Below are 16,322 nucleotides of genomic sequence, written 5' to 3' on the forward strand. Positions count from 1 at the left end.
ATCATCATTTATCACTAAAAGCAAAGGTAGAATAAATAAGACATTGAAACATATGCAAGTAACAAAATTAACATCTGGATAGGCTTGCTGGAACAGAAAGGTTTTCAGCAGGTGTCTAAAACAGAGGAAGCAAGCAGAAGGTGGCATGTTCAATCCCTGGCATCTCCAGGTAGTGCTGGAAATGTTCCACACCTGAAGCCTTGGAGAGCCACTGCAGTCAGTGTAGACAATGTTAAAGGAGATGGGACAGTGGTCCAACTTGGTGTAAGACAGCTGGAGGGGTAACAGAGTGCCACCACACTCGTCCTGTGTTCCTAGGCTAAATCCAGGTGGATTTGTAATGTTTGTCTCAAAATAAAAGCAAATACAGCAAGAGCAAATGCTCTTCTCCAGTTAGGATTTGGCACTCTCATGAGATCGCTGTGTTTCAGGAATGACCTTGAATGTTATTTCCAAAGAAACACACAGTCTTGCTGAATCTTGGAGTAAAGCTCTCTTCCATTATGAGTCTGGCCTCATCAGGTTGATGATAAGTCAGTTCAGGAGTCCTTCCATAAAGCAAGAGGAAAGAGCCATAGCTCAGCAGCAAACCATCTGCTTTGCACTCAGAAGGTCCCAAGTGTCATCTCCAGGTAGGGCTGGAAATGTCCCCTGTTTGAAACGCTGGAGAGCAGCTGCCATTCAGGGCAGACAACCTTGAGCCAGATAGTCTGACTCAATATGAGACAACTTCCTATGCTACTCCCTGCCTTGAAGTATGGGTCCGACTTTCCTTCCTTGACATTTCAAGTTCATTTCCTTGACATTTCAAGGTTGGATTGCTTTGAACGTGTGTTGAGGACTAGGCCATTCCAGTGGGGCAGGGGGGGAATGATTTAGAGCAGGCATCCCCAAACTGCGGCCCTCCAGATGTTTTTGCCTACTACTCCCATGATCCCTAGCTAACAGGACCAGTGGTCGGGGAAGATGGGAATTGTAGTCCAAAACATCTGGAGGGCTGAAGTTTGGGGATGCCTGATTTAGAGGGTGGGGGCAATTAAAAAACACAATCCTCCTGTCAGACTGGGAATATCCCCTCCCTCACCCAGTTTAGGATACTCCATCATTCTTCAGCAGAGTTTCTTCAACAATGGGATTCTCTATGAGATTTTAACCTTTGCTGGATCCAGGAATTAGAAGGGGTTTAGACATCATACAGCATAGCTGCCAAGTCTCCCGTATTCCCTGGGAAACCCCCATTTTTCCAACTGTTTCCCGCTGGCAGCCTGGATACCCCTGTAAATCCCCTGGATTCTTATCGGCCCGGGGAGGCTCCTTCTGCGCATCTCTGGAGTCTCTGGACATGCACAGAAGCAATTTCTGGTGGTGCGGCCATTTTGGAAATGGGCAGGGCATGCGTAGAAGCAACTTCCGGTGCTGCTCTGCCCAGTTCCAAAATGGCCGCAGCGCGACTTCCGGTGCTACACTGCTGCCGATCCCGGATTTTTCAATCTGGGAGTTGGCACCTATGTCATACAACCTAATGCCTCCCCCCCCCCCCACACACAAAACCCTTCACAATCTATGGTTTCACTTTCCTTTCCCTAGTACAAGTGTGATTGTAGAAACTCATTCTCAGATTTGCTGAATACACAGCCTTGTGCTTATAAACAATTATCCACTAGAGAGACATAAATTAATTGCTATGTCCTGTCCTGGGAAAAGAAAGTGATAGGTCAGATTCCAAGAAGCAGCTCACTAAAGAGCAGAAACAAGCAGCTTAATAGATATTTTTTTTAATAAGGCACCTTTCAGTGTACAAAGTGCTTTACAGTTCTATATTTATTTACCCGTCCAATGATAACCCAGAAGTGACTGTTTGGAACCCGTCTCTGGGTCTCCCATTGTCCTGGCTCCCACTTTCAGACATAGGCTCTCGATTCAAGGATTCCCAAAGGCTTTATATTCCAAAAGTCAGCACACAGTTCAAACACAGATCAAGATTGCACCGTGACTGCAGGCTAGAAATCAGATCGGTAGGAGCACTTGAGATGAGGTCTGAGGGGAAAGAGAAATAAAAAATACCAGCCGCCAGGAAAACCAGTTATGCTATGAGCAAGGGTACGAGGGTAACTAATCCATTAACCAGAGACCTTGGAAAAGGTGAGAAAGGGGTGCAACCTCAAGTTATGGACGTGAAACTAGGGAGAGTACAGGGGTTGATGATTCTCACGTGATATGCCAGTTCAATAAATAACCGGGTATAAAATGCACTTCCGTATTGAAGAGAAATATTTCAGGTAATGTCTGAATGCAAGATTAAGAATGGTAGTGATTAATGGATATTCATGAGTTTGTACAGAAATGCACGATGTATATATAACGTTCTTAAATCAAATAAATAGGATATAATACCTAAATAATAGTCGTATGGTATATAATATTATGTACAGAAAGCAATTATTATATATAATTTATAGATACTAATATATATAAGGATATTCATGGGGTAAATTAATGCATAATTAAACATATATATATATATATATATATATATATATATATATATATATAATGTCTCATAGGATAATGTATATGTAATTTTTCGTGGGGTAAATCAGTTAATGCACTATATACATAATAGTATTTAGATCAGGTTACGCAGTCTATGTAGTTCAGAATCAAGGCTCTGAGATACACTGTTAGGAGTGAGCCAAGGTGTTGTCCCCACACCTGACATGCCCACTTTCCTCACCTTTAGAAGAGTGGGGTAGGCACAGTCATTCACATGATTCTCATCTTGAGAAATGGAGCTGGTCAAGCTGGCAGGCAAATAGCATGGCGCGGGGTTGTGTTGGTGCATCCAGCAGTGGATCCTGGGACTGGGAGGTGGGAGCAGGTCTGCTAGGCCAGCTCAGTGTCCAACTCAGGCTCCTGCACTTCCTCAGTTGCCGGGGCAACCTCACCCTCAGGAGGCAGGGTGATGACTTGCTTGCACAATCCTCCCTCCTCTTCTGGAACATTCTTCAGCAGCAGGGAGGCGATATTTCCAAGCACACTGCTCTGACCTCCCCACCCCTCAGCCATCTCATCCCATTCCTCCTCTCCCCCTGAAAGATCTTGCCAGGATAGCCCTTGCTTGTTTGCTGCCACAGGACTCATGACACACATAACCAAACTTTACTCTCTACCCACAACACCACACTGTGAAGTGTTGGGGAAGGGCTGTGTGCAGGAAGGAACATACCGATCTCCGTTACCTGGCAATAAAAGCACAGCTCTTTTGCTCTAGGGAAGTGTCTCTTCCCATATCTTAACTTTGCATTTAGGCTTCAGGAAACCTGGTTGTACGGCAAGATTTATAGCAGAGAAAGCACTGCTTGTATGATGAAAGATGATAGCTGTCCCTCCTCAGGCTTACTGCTGGTAAAGAGGAAGGGAATGGCATTTAAAAAGACAGCCGCACATCAAGGGTCAGCGTAAGGATGGGGTGTTGACTTGGGGCTGGGTTATACATTGCTGCCGCATCGTGGCTGCTTTAAATTGCTCCATGTGGTCATTGTCAGCACATGGCTTGCCATACACAAAACAAGGAAGGGTATTTTCACACCAGGCATTCTTATTCCCCACCACCACAATAAAAGAACCTGGGACAATGTCGAAAAAACTGCCCATTCTCCTTACATACAGAGTGGCTTAAAACTCCCTGCACTTTGAAGCTATAATGCAGGGATGGGGAACTCGCAGCCCTCCAGGTATTGTAGGATTACAACTGCCACCATACCTGGCTGCTACAGACTATGCTGGCTGGGACTGATGGGAGATTGATTATTTAATTTCCATAAAGCTTAATACATTTAAAATATCTCTAAGTGGTGTACAGGAAACTGAAGCAACAACTGACAACTTACAAAAATTCGCAATTACATTTATGCATGAATGCAAAGTTACTAATCTATATAAATCAATATAAATTCATTTCCCTTCTGACACACCCTCCCTCCTGGCCTCTGGATTCTCACCCAGGGTCCAAACAAACTCTCAACTCACCCACAAAAGTCTCACCATGAGAAGAGTTCCTGGAAAGAGCAGCCATCTCTTGGTGGACTTGCTTTTTATGGGCAGGCCCAAGGCAGATGGTTCTTCCTCAGTCTGCCCACAGCTGTGTCCCATTCAGCTGCACTCTCCACACCCACTTCCAAGTGCAGCAGGTATGCAGAGTTTCCCAGGGGGTCCAAAGAGAGGAATAAGGGCCTCCCTCCATTCATAGCCCATCCTTCTTCATCTGGAGAGCTACAGGTTGGCTCCCCATTCCTGCTATAATGCATAAATTAGCTTAGCCAAGATTCATTCATTTCCTTTAATATACCTATTAAATTATGTTAAGGATAGGTTTTCCCCACTCAAACTGCTTGCTTCTTTCACACCTTCTCCTTTTTATCTGATTTCCTCTCTTCTCTCCTTCCTTTGTATCCCCAGTGACTATAATTAATCTTTTTTAATTTAATTTATTTTGTATCTCTTTAAATTCTTACAATGACTTCTCTGGCCTTTTCCCCTCAAAGGATGAAGACCTCTCTCCTGGAATGTGTCCCTGTCTTCCAGCCATCTTTTGTCAACATGGGGAGACACACTGGTGCTGGCATCGGTCCAACAAAAAAAATATCTATGGCTACATCAAGGCAGGGACAGGTAAGTGAAGGGGCAATTGATAGGCTTTGGAACTGAGGCCCACATGAAAGTAGCCCATGCCCCCTCCCCCATTTCAGAAAAGCTGCACCTGAATTTTGTGTGAGTGTTTAGTTTGATTTCCTGCATCGCCACAGACAGGAATACAGTATAACCCAAACAACACCCAGTCAGTGCTTTATTTGCATAATTTATTTAGCCACAGAATCTGGGCTACGTGAGTGCAAAACTCGTTTACACAGCTGTGTGTATAGTGTGATCTCTGTTCTGAAATGTACAGCCTGCTCTGTATAGTCTTTCCCTCAAATTTCAAGGCCGTGCAGCCACAACCCTATGATGACTGTAGCATACATTTGCTAGACTAACAGTTTTCCAAAGACTGACATTTCCTCCATGGGCATGCCTGGTTCTTGTGCAACAAAGGGGGAGATCTGTTTGCAAGTGAAGCAAGACTGCCTTCTCTCTCTCTCTCTCTCTCTCTCTCTCTCTCTCTCTCTCTCACACACACACACACACACACACACACACACACACACACACACACAGTGGGTTGGGTTAGGGAGGAGCCAAGTCCTTCAGCTCAGGTGTGATCCTTCTGCATATGCTCCACCTTAACCCCACTGACTCTTGCTGCAGGATTACTCTTGAGCTGCCAGGAAGGAAGTTCCTCAAACTCCTCTGCTCTGGGAGCAGACTACTCACTTGCTCAAAAATGGGCTACAACACTGAGCCACGTCAGAAGGAGGTATGAAAGCAAGAGAAAACATGGAAATGGTAACTACAAATGCTGCTCTGCTGCTTTTGTGTGTGTGTGTGTGTGTGTGTGTGTGTGTGTGTGTGTGTGTGTGTGTGTCTTTCTGGGCCATTGCCTCTTTTTGCTGTTCAAACAGTTCTTCTTTGGCTTATCTCGTAAAGTGGTATGTAGGTCTTCATGGATCACTGCAAAGAACAGGGAGCCGGTTCAACTCTGGGGGAGGTTACCTGATAGGGAGGCATAAATGCTTTCAGGATTTAGCTTCCTATTATTACTTTTGCTAGAAACTTGTTGTGCTGGTCTTGTAGGGCTAAGTTCCACCCCACCCTGTCCAGAGAAAAGAGCAACTTTTTGGAGATATCAAGGTTGTGCTGTAATGATATGGGGAACATCTGTGGTCCCTCAGTTCCCATCAGCCTCAGCCAGCATGGGTCAGGTTTGATGGGAGTTGTAGTCCGGGAACCACTGGAGGTTCCCAATCAATGGCTTAACCTGGCCACAAACTCGCCTCTTTGCTTTCTATTGTTAGGGTTGAAACCTTATCCTTCTGAAAGAAACATGGGGTGCACAAGGTGCAAGACGATTTCTTGATGAAAGGTCATGGTTCTCACATGCCTGAGACTACCTGAAGTGCTTATAAAAGGGTGTCCGAGCACAGCATGGGGCTGCCCCTTTTAGAGGAGAGAGAGACAGAGACAGAGACCAACACACAGGGAGAAACTATACTTGTTGAACTCTTTCTTCTGCACAGCTCTGCACTGCAGGAGCCCAGTCTTCCTCCTGTCGGTTTTAGTTCCGCAGCAGTTTGCTAGCTATTTATTTATTTATCCTCATGGAACTTCTTCCGCATTTTAGTACACATTTTTCCTAGTAGGTGCACTTTGTGCACAGTTTTGACTAATGCGCACATCTTTACAAGCAATATTTCTCCTAATATTATGCATTTTAGTGTGCTATTTTCGGTAATGTATTCATTTTTATGCACCCTTTCCCCTTATCATATGCATTTTTGGTAAACATTGGTTGGTTGGAAAACTGTGTTGTAACCTTCGGAGGAGTGTGAATTTCAAAGGGTGGTTGGGTTTCAGCTTCGGAAACTATGAATTTGATCAATGTGGCTTTAAATGAGTCTGAATTGAACTTTCCCCTCATCCTTATTTCTGGATACCTCCTTTTAAACCCTTTTTTTTGGGGGGGAAGGGGAGCAGAACATAACCTTTAATGATTCTTTGTAACCATTGAACTATTTGTAAACATCCTAGTCCCTTTCTTATTCTAAGAGTTTGGGCTGCAATCCTTAATCTACTCACTGAGAAGTACACTGAATACAGTGGGATTTACTGCTGGGTAAATATGCCTAGGATTGTGCTGCTAAACTAACAGCCCTGATACTCCTCTTCTCTTCTCTTCTCTTCTCTTCTCTTCTCTTCTCTTCTCTTTTTTCCCTCCCAAAGTCATTCTAGTGTCTTTGATTTGGTTATGAAACTACCTGGCTAATCTCTTTCCATTTTGGCCTTTTAGTCTTTTGAGAAACTCTGGGTGGATTTGCAGGAAAGCTTGCCTGAGTTTATACTTTCTGGATGTCATCAAACTTGATTCATGGTACCTGGAGCATGTGGCAAAATTCCAGCAATTGTGGCTGCTGGGGGTCAGAGTACTGTCTTGAGTAAACAAATGATATCTGCAGAATGTTCCTCTTGAGATTTACAAAGACAATCAGTTCCATAAATAGGAACCATAAGAGATTCCTGTAAATGGTGCTTTGTGGAACTGGCGGATTACAGTCTTGTGCAAAGTATTGTAAAAGAAAAAAGAAAAGACTGGGGAAGCTGATTTGTATCCTCCAAATAGTATCCAGTATGCCCATCCCACCATGAAGCTCACTGAGCAAACTTGAGCAAATCTCACCTACCTCACAGGGTTGCATTTTGAGCATAATATAGACCTGGGCAGCCAGGGGTAGGGGGTGAGGTGCATGCTGGTCTCTTTGGAAGGATGTGTTAAGAGTTGTTGCAAATGGAATCCCTGATCTGCAACCTTGATCGTGCAAAGTCAAAATTAATGCTCTCCGCCACAAGAGTTTCAAAGAGTTTTTCTGCAGTCTTAAACCAGTTACAAAACAAACATTGCAAAATACAAAGTAACACATTGCTCGTAAACTAGCAATACAGTCCAGTCTTCCTAAAGACCTTCCAAGAACTTTCCTCTCTCTGCTCCCAGAGAGAAATCCTATACAAGTAACTTGCTTGCTCCAGATCACTGAGCTAAGATGAGCTCCTACTGCTGTAGGCTCCATTGTCTGCTGAGAAGCTGAGTTCTCAGGTGCCCCAGGGATTAGCCATCATTTAGCTGGAAAAGAAATCTCTAGTGTCTCCTTCCACATTTGCCTAGATGCTGCCTAATGCAACCCTCTTTTTTATTTCAGTGCATACAACCATCACATTTTATGCTCATTAAAATTACATTGTTAACAGGAAAAATGAGATTAAAATGTAATAAATAATCTGAGAACTCATTCCAGAGCATACAGACCCAGCATTGATTCCTTCATGCCTCTTAGAGCTTTTAGAGCAAGTTTATTGCTGTACAGACTTTTTCCCTCTCACATGTAAACCAGGGATAGTGATCTGCCTGAGCGGCATAGGGGCCAAGGTCCCTTTGGTCCCCCGCACCCCATTGATGGGCATTGGCATTCAAATGGTGTGCATGTGCCACATATTTTGATAGATTCTGCAGGGTGGGGCTTCCCTCCCCCAATTTTATTCAAGTTGGCATCCCTGCTGAGTGGTGATCTGCAAACTAGGGCTTGCTGATCAGAAGTTCAGCGGTTCGAATCTCCGCGCCGGGGTGAGCTTCTGTTGCTTGGTCCTTGCTCCTGCCAACCCAGCAGTTCGAAAGCACATCAAAGTGCAAGTAGATAAATAGGTAAGGTAAGGTAAACAGTGTTTCCTTGTGCTGCTCTGGTTTGCTAGAAGTGGCTTAGTCATGCTAGCCACATGACCCGGAACTATCTGCAGACAAACGCCGACTCCCTTGGCCTATAGAGCGAGATGAGCGCCGAAACCCCAGAGTCGTCTGCGACTGGACCAAATGGTCAGGAGTCCTTTTACCTTTAGCCCTGTTAATAGCTCCTACTTCCTGCTCTCTTCCCTTTTTTTCTGGGTGAGTTGTGGTTACAGCTGGTCAAGTGACCTGCTAGGAGCACACCACAGGACACCATTCAACCTCACAGCCATCCCAAATTATTGAATTCATTGTTCCATTTCTTTGCAAGCCAGCTTTAATGCTAAAGAAGATGCCCCCTGACTTCTCAAGGGGAGAAATGAGTTAATAGTGGTTAGCGGATTTTAGTAGTGCCCAAATGGTAGATTGGCAGCTAATTTTAGTGCCCAAATGGTAGATTGGCAGCTAATTTCACCCTTTTCATCATCAGTAGGCTCTGTGTTAAAAACTAAACCACACTTTGAGAGTAAGGTTATGTACACACCATACCTTTAAAGCACACCCTGCTCTGCATGGATCCCGGGACCTGTACTTCACAGAGCTACAATTTGCACCATCTACAGTTTGCAGCGTTCTTTGGGGGATGAGTATGTGGGTTAGGTTCAGCAGCTGCATGGGGTTCAGCAAACTGAGCCTCAGCGTTGGCACAATCCCTCGTTTACTCTCTGTGCTACTCTCCACCCAGGCAGAAATAACTGGTAAATGATAAGGTGGAACAAATGAACTGAGAATGTCACGGGCTTGGCTAGAACAGGACATTTTCAATGTTAAAATAATTAAATGGAACAGAGCAAAAACATCTGCCCCCTTGTTGTAAGTAAAAATAGTGAACTGAGGGAGATTGGAAACTTGAGCTTAAACTGGTTCCGGTGGTCGTATGTCCACATTATGGAAATGCTTCCATGGAAACAGTCAAGCACTTAATGCTTCTGGCATTCAGGGGCGAAGTACCCCAGCGAGATCATGGATGCGCTGCCTGGGAAAGCAATAGCACCTGTGTTGCCCTTTTAGAAAGAGGAAGAGCTCTCCAGGATTCAACTCTGTAGTTTTCAGCTGTGCTTTTAATGCATAATTAAAATCACAAAGCAATTGCTATTTTATTTTATTTTTTTTAAAAAAGCTCATCTCTAGTTAGGGGGTGGCAACCTGGCAAAGGTTTCATCTTTCATGGTGGCTTCTCTCTGCAGCCCTGATGAGGAATTCAGTAATAAAAGAAGCACCTGTTTTGCAGTACAGCACCCTAAACAGTGCTGTGCATTTGAGCAGATCTTAAAGTCCGCCTGCAGATATTGCACCCATGCTGAAGAAACAATGGCATTTATTTTGCCTTGGCTTCCATTGGTTGTAGTCATAACTCAGTGTGAAGTTTTGGATGAAGATCAGAGGGGCTTTGGTCTGTCTTTTCCTTTACGGAAATGTTAAATGCATATCCATTCCAAACTGGGCTTGGGCATAGGACTGAGTTGTATCATACAGCTGGCTGCTCCAGGACAATCGGAGCAATTGAAACCTCTCCTAGATGCTTTGCATCATGCTGTGTATTGTGAAAATAATAGCGCTGACTAAAAGGGGTTATTCGGGAGAGACTGTTTTGTATTTAATAAGTTGGATGCAATTACGCAAAATTCAATAAAATCTCAGGACAAGGCTCTGCTGTGTTGCCTTCTCATTAAAGGCATCTGTGTCTCTTTTTCAGCATAATGGCACTTCTGTCCAAGGTTGTCTCGTTTCACCTAATTTTCTGATCCAACAAGCTGTTGCAGGCGAGCACAGTTCTTTGCACAAGGCTGATCTGCATGGCTGCTGTTCCTCCTGCCGAGCAAGCACATTCAGATTTTTATAAGGCAGCTCACTATATACAGGTAGCTCCAAAAAGAGAGCGAGTAAGAAATGGCCACATTTCATGAACTGTGGAATTTGACACCCAGTGCCTAGTTTTTGAGGTTCGCAAGGTGTGCTGCGACATTTTGGATATGAGTGGGTTCACTATAGAGTAAACACTGTAGATGACAATGATCCTATATCCTACAACTGTAAGTTTCCTTCGAGCAAATGGTGTCCTGATGCAATCTAATTGCAGAGTCTAGGGTATTGGGTGGGCTTGGGGCTTAGTTGGAGTCGGTATCAAGAAGGATACTGACAAGCTGGAACGTGTCCAGAAGAGGGCAACCAAAATGGTCAAAGGCCTGGAAACGATGCCTTATGAGGAACGGCTTAGGGAGCTAGGTATGTTTAGCCTGGAGAAGAGAAGGTTAAGGGGTGATATGATAGCCATGTTCAAATATATAAAAGGATGTCATATAGAGGAGGGAGAAAGGTTGTTTTCTGCTGCTCCAGAGAAGCGGAAATGGAGCAATGGATTCAAGCTACAAGAAAGAAGATTCCACCTAAACATTAGGAAGAACTTCCTGACAGTAAGAGCTGTTTGGCAGTGGAATTTGCTACCAAGGAGTGTGGTGGAGTCTCCTTCTTTGGAGGTCTTTAAGCAGAGGCTTGACAGGCAAATGTCAAGAATGCTTTGATGGTGTTTCCTGCTTGGCAGGGGGTTGGACTGGATGGCCCTTGTGGTCTCTCCCAACTCTATGATTCTATGATTCAATCTAATTGCAGAGTCTTGGGTATTGGGTAGGCTCGGGGGTTAGTTGGAGCAGGGGAGGGAAGGATTTGTTCTCAATCAGTTATCTGAATACATTTTCACATCTGCCGAGTAGAAATGTGGTGGTCTTTCTCCCCCTTCCCTGAGCTGCTTTGTTCCCGGCCCAGGTACAGTGGAACCATTGGGGTGGGGGTGCACACAAAGAAGACACAAGAAACCAGTATTGGCATCAAATAAGGGGACAATTTTTATTGATTACAGATTGCTTATGGATAGCAGGGGTTGGCCCTTGTGGTCTCTTCCAACTCTATGATTCTATGATTGTCAGTACCCCAGCAGTGCCCATCACTCACAGTGTCCTGTGCTCCTCTTTGGGGGGAAAGCATCTGGGTCCAGGAGCTGCCACTTAAATTGCCCATACTGTCCCTGCACGATGGAACCAGATGTTTGGCAATGAATTGGACAGATGTGCCTAAATCTATTTCGTGTCATTTTCAATAGCAGTCAGTCCTATGTCAGTTTGTCCCATTTTTTTCAGCCTTAAGAAAGGGGCGGGCATGAAAAATCTGCATGTTAACTGTATGCATTTTGTACACACATATCCTATAAAATACATACATTAAATGCATTTTCAGCATGGGGAATATCTATTTTATGTGCCCTTTTTAGGAGGGCAACTTCAGCACAAAATCTACCGTGCATAATCTGGCAGTCATATTCCAATCCACAAGCACATTTGGGAACATTAAATAAGGCCATCCCACTGTGAAAAGAGGATGAACCCAATTCCTCTCTGTATCTACTGTAGTTGTGGACTTACCTGTGCCATCAGGTAAGCTACAAGAGGCCCACTGACATCAGAGGGGCCCCATCAGAATATACTTTTCACATGAACCCCCTCTATCCTGAAGCCAGACTTGATTGCATAACCATATCAGCCAGTACTACACCTGTCTGGGTTCTCTCTCAATTTGGTTTAAAACTGCTTTGTTAAAAATACGATTAATAGTTGTCTCCTGTATTCTTGGCTGTTTTAGGAAAGAGCTGGAGACTTCCGAGCACTTCGAGCAAAGTTTCAGAATGACTCCAGTTTTTCCAGTGCATTGCTTCAGCCCGTAAAGAGCCTTCCGGCAGAAGCCCTCCCTCGGCAAAATACCGATAGCAGTTCTGCATGCCATCCTAAACCCAAGCCTTTGTGCCGAGGACAAATTCCAGATCCTGAGCAAAAGACAGCGCCCTTCAGTTATTTATCGCAGAAGTCTGAAATAGTACAAATCAAGCCTGTCGTGTTACCAAGGGTCCGGCTTCACGACTTGCCTGAAGTCAGGAAGAATGAAGACAGAAAAAGCAAAGACATTATGGAGACAGTTTGTGCAAAAGTTGTACTGGTGGAAGATTCACCAAAGCAACGTCCGGCATCTAATCCTTGCCTTCAAGAAGCTGCACTAGCAAACAATTCTTTCCGCAATACTCTGCACATCTGGGAAAGTGCTTTGTTGCAGAGTGACAAAGAGCGCTCCGAGACCCCTCCTCAGCGTTCAAACAGAACGACGTCTCTTCCCCAGTCCAAAACTGCTAACGTCATTGTCACTCCAGTTGTTCCAGCAAAAGCAGCAGAAAATGAGCAAGCGGTAGTGCTTTCTGCACCAAGCACCCCTTCTTGCCTACAGGTTGAACCCGTTCCATTTCCCACAGTCTCGCCACCTGTTCCACCAAGAAATCATGCAAGCTCAGAGACACTGGCCCATGGTGCCATTAAAGTTGCTGATTCCTCCCAAGACACTAATGACTTAGACAGGCCAAGCAAGACCCCGCAATGCTCAAACGGTAAGCCATGTTACCTGACTATATTTTGTAGTCCTAAATCAGTAGTGGGCAACAATAATTTAGTGTTAAAGAACTTGCCTATGATGTATCTAGTATCTAGCTAAAAGCCAGTCAGTTCAGGATAATGTGAGTAGGTGTTAAATGCTTCCTAGACTTTCAGAACAGAACATAAAATGTAAGTGGATCGTGTCTACCTAATTTTGAACAAAAAATACCCTCACCGCTTAATTTTTCAGAAGGTGTGGCATGAAGAAGGGTAGTTGTCCAGCTCTGTTGTATCAAAAAACAACAACACACAACTCTGAAGAAATGTTTAGAATGTATTTTTTATCAATCTTCACAACTGGAGAAGGGTCTGCAGTAAAATAAACTGAGATGCTGCTAGGTTATTTTAATCAGTAGCCCCTCATAACTGCACAATAAGGGCAATGATAAGTGACCTCTTTCTTCCTCCTAATAATCAATTTATACTTGCAGTCACTATGTAAACAATAGGCAATCTGAATGCATTCCTTATTTCTGCAATTTGACCAGTTCCCTGAAGTGAATGTACCTAACTGCTAATCAATGTCCATTCTTTATACATATTAACACTTGTCTGCTGTCAAGGTAACTTTGGACTAGACGTTTTGGGCTAGACCAGTACTTGAGAGTCCAAAATTGTGGCTGAAACTAATCTTTGCATTGCCTTTTTGCTAATTGAAGAAGAAGAAAAAGCCTCCAGCCAGGAAGCTTCTGGTTTGACATGCTGTCTTTACAAAATCTAGGACCAATGCCAACTACGAAAAACATCTTTTTTCTTTCTTTACTGGAACAAGCTGCCTTACAGGAACTTAGCATTCAGCAGCTGTTTTGCCAACTTACAATGAATTGCAGGTGACTAATAAGATAAGGTTTGTGTGTGTGTGTGTGTGTTCATTCCAGGATGCTGCTCTGGCTAACCTTTCTGTGCACTTCGCCAGCTTTGTACCATGCCAAAGGGCTCTTCCTATTAGTCATGAGTGCAGCTTAAATTGTTGCTATGTGACAGAACAGTATATTTGCCAATATGCACAGGTTTCCTTTTCTGATGGCTTTGACATGTAGAGCAAGGTGGTCCACAGAGACCCCCAGGAAACCTATTACCTACACAGCCCTACTCTATTGGACTCCTATAGGTCAGTGAATGACAAACTCTGTAATTACTCTTGCCTACTGGGTTACAACTCTGCCAAGCATGCTCTGACAGGTGGGAAGGAAACCAGGAAAGGGAAGTTCGGGCTTGTGGTTAGAATCCCTGTAGCTGGGTAAATTTTTCCTTTCTTTCTCAAAAGAGCAATTAATTTTGCAAATGCCATGTCTTGCATCCAGGTTGTCGGTTCCCCCACTTGAGAAAAAAATAATAATAATCCAATATCTGCTGTGTGTGCACCTAAGCAATCAAGAATCCACTTTCACAGCCAAAGTGTCAATGTATGTCAATTCCATCATTTGGAAAGGGGCAACTGTATCTGCCAAAACCTGAGGAAAAGGACATTATGATTTTCGTTTGGTCTGTTTCACTTAGTGCTTTTGGTGGGGGGCGCAGGGGTACACATACCCCTAAACATTTTATGAATCTAAGTTTGACCTCATTGAGGGGCAGTATTTCAATATGAGTAGGGAAATGAGAGTACCCTGAAACATTTTTTTAAGGGGGGGAAAAGCACTAGTTTCACCCATTGCAAAATTCCAGCATGGAAGTTAGTTCTCCCTACCAAAGCCTTAATATGCTTTCTTCCCTCTGTTACAGAAAGATGGCATGAGGTTGAAAAAATCACGCTTCCAAAGCCCAAACCACTTCCTTCCATTTTTTCACTTGGTCCTCCTCCAAAGAAACCACCAAGGCCTCCGAACGTCGACCTTGGTCCCTTCCAGAAGAACATTCCAGGCAAGGCATTCTCTGTTTGGGTTTTAGGTATTGGTGGCGGCGGCTGGTGGATGCTGACAAGAAATTGAGATAATTCCCAATCAAGAACAGGAAGAAGCGCTCATCTCAAAAGCATGTCTTAGTGACAGAGAGTGGCCAGGGAGTGTGTACATGGGTGGGCAGGCTACTTTGAGCCAGAAGAGGCGTGATTTTTGTGTACACTCATCCCATCCCCTGGTGGCCCTTGGTGGGAGTCAACCTAGGTATGCCCTTGGGGACAAACGGAAGTGTAGACAAGTTCGAAGTCTGGAACCAATCCTGTCCATTTATTGCCTGGGTTGTCTTCTCAACTGCGACAGGCTTGTTTGAACTCAACGTCTTCTGGGACTCTTGCTAGGATCAAGGAATGGAACCACCAGGACACCATATCACTAAATTTCACTCTGGCATACTGTGTGGTTGCAGTTATTGTTTACATTACAAAAAATTTGTTTTCAGATGCTGCGGACGATGCGTACATGACTCCTGAAATGTAAGTGCACCTCTCTTTATGTTGCCTGAAAATCTAAACTCTTAAGCAGGTGGTCTCTTAGAACTTCTTTGGAAGTTTCTGGGAACCATGGCTCTCTAGATGTTGTTAGACTCCAACTTCCAGCAGTTCCAGTCTGTGTGGTCAATGACCAGGGGTGGTGGGAGTTGTAGTCCAACCACATCTGAAAGGCCACAGTTTCCCCATCCCTGCTTAAAGAATGAATCACTAACTCTCTGGAAACCAGGAATGCAAGTTGTTTCATATTCAAAACCAAATCGCAAACACGGGAATCTGGCAAAACAGACTTCATTTCATGTACTTTCTTCACTTTTCCTATGACAAGACTACAGACCCAGTTCTGCCTCATTCTCTTTTATATCTAGCTGTCTTTTGCTGGTACTCCTTTGAACTTGTGGTGAACATAAACGTATGTCTCTGTGCAGCGATGTACTTGCTTTTCCTCCCTCTTTAAAGAGATCTGCTCCCACACAGTGTTTTCCCTATCTCTTCCTTCTCTCTGGCTTGACATTTCTGAAGTTAGAAGCTTTGAGGCCTGTTCCTGTAAACACACACAAGCTAGTTTAATCCGCAGGTGCTGAGCACTAACTTTTATTGTTATCGCTGACTGTCAGCAGGCGAGAGATTTGATTGCATTTGCTAATGTTTAGGCAGCAAGCGTGGGCTTAAGCTGCATAAGTTGTTGTCTGGTGGCCTTTGTTTAGACAGCCTTTCGAGAACGGCTTGTGTTTTTGGACCTTTCTCTCTCTGTGTATGTGTCTTGGATATCTGGTGCTGTGGGGAGCAGATAAAATGAGCCAAAAGTAAATCTATACTGCTTGTATCAGTTCGGCAAGATGTGTAAGCTGGTGAATAAACTGGGGGATTGACTGCAGTGACATCTTGCAGCTTTGCTGAGGTTGGAGAGAAGTGTTTCAACTTAGCTGAACGAAGCTTGGAGGAAAGACAAGTACCCAAGACCTAATGGTTGCATTCACACACCACACATTGCTTCTCTGTATAGGATCCTGGGAACTGGAGCCTATGCCTCACAAAG

The 16,322-nt window shown here is 44.2% G+C and overlaps 1 protein-coding gene across 6 annotated transcripts in view; it reads left to right on the top strand.

Moving 5' to 3' along the window:
- Nucleotides 1-5,267: 5,267 nt before the first annotated feature.
- FYB2 (FYN binding protein 2) overlaps nt 5,268-16,322 on the top strand; it is a 38,834-nt gene continuing 27,779 nt past the window's right edge. For 5 of the 6 annotated variants that reach the window (XR_004692962.2, XR_004692961.2, XM_035121554.2 and 2 more), the window contains exons 1-4: nt 5,268-5,413; nt 12,059-12,848; nt 14,620-14,757; nt 15,235-15,268. Coding sequence is in view for 4 of the 6 variants with exons in the window: in XM_035121554.2 (XP_034977445.2) it covers nt 5,270-5,413; nt 12,059-12,848; nt 14,620-14,757; nt 15,235-15,268 (1,106 nt within the window). In the remaining 2 variants the exon portion in view is untranslated. Of the gene's footprint in view, nt 5,443-12,058; nt 12,849-14,619; nt 14,758-15,234; nt 15,269-16,322 lie in introns of all 6 variants that reach the window. The other variant, XM_035121558.2, reaches the window with a different exon arrangement.

The sequence above is a fragment of the Zootoca vivipara genome, chromosome 7, assembly GCF_963506605.1.
Source record: "Zootoca vivipara chromosome 7, rZooViv1.1, whole genome shotgun sequence".
NCBI classification, from domain to species: Eukaryota; Metazoa; Chordata; class Lepidosauria; order Squamata; family Lacertidae; genus Zootoca; species Zootoca vivipara.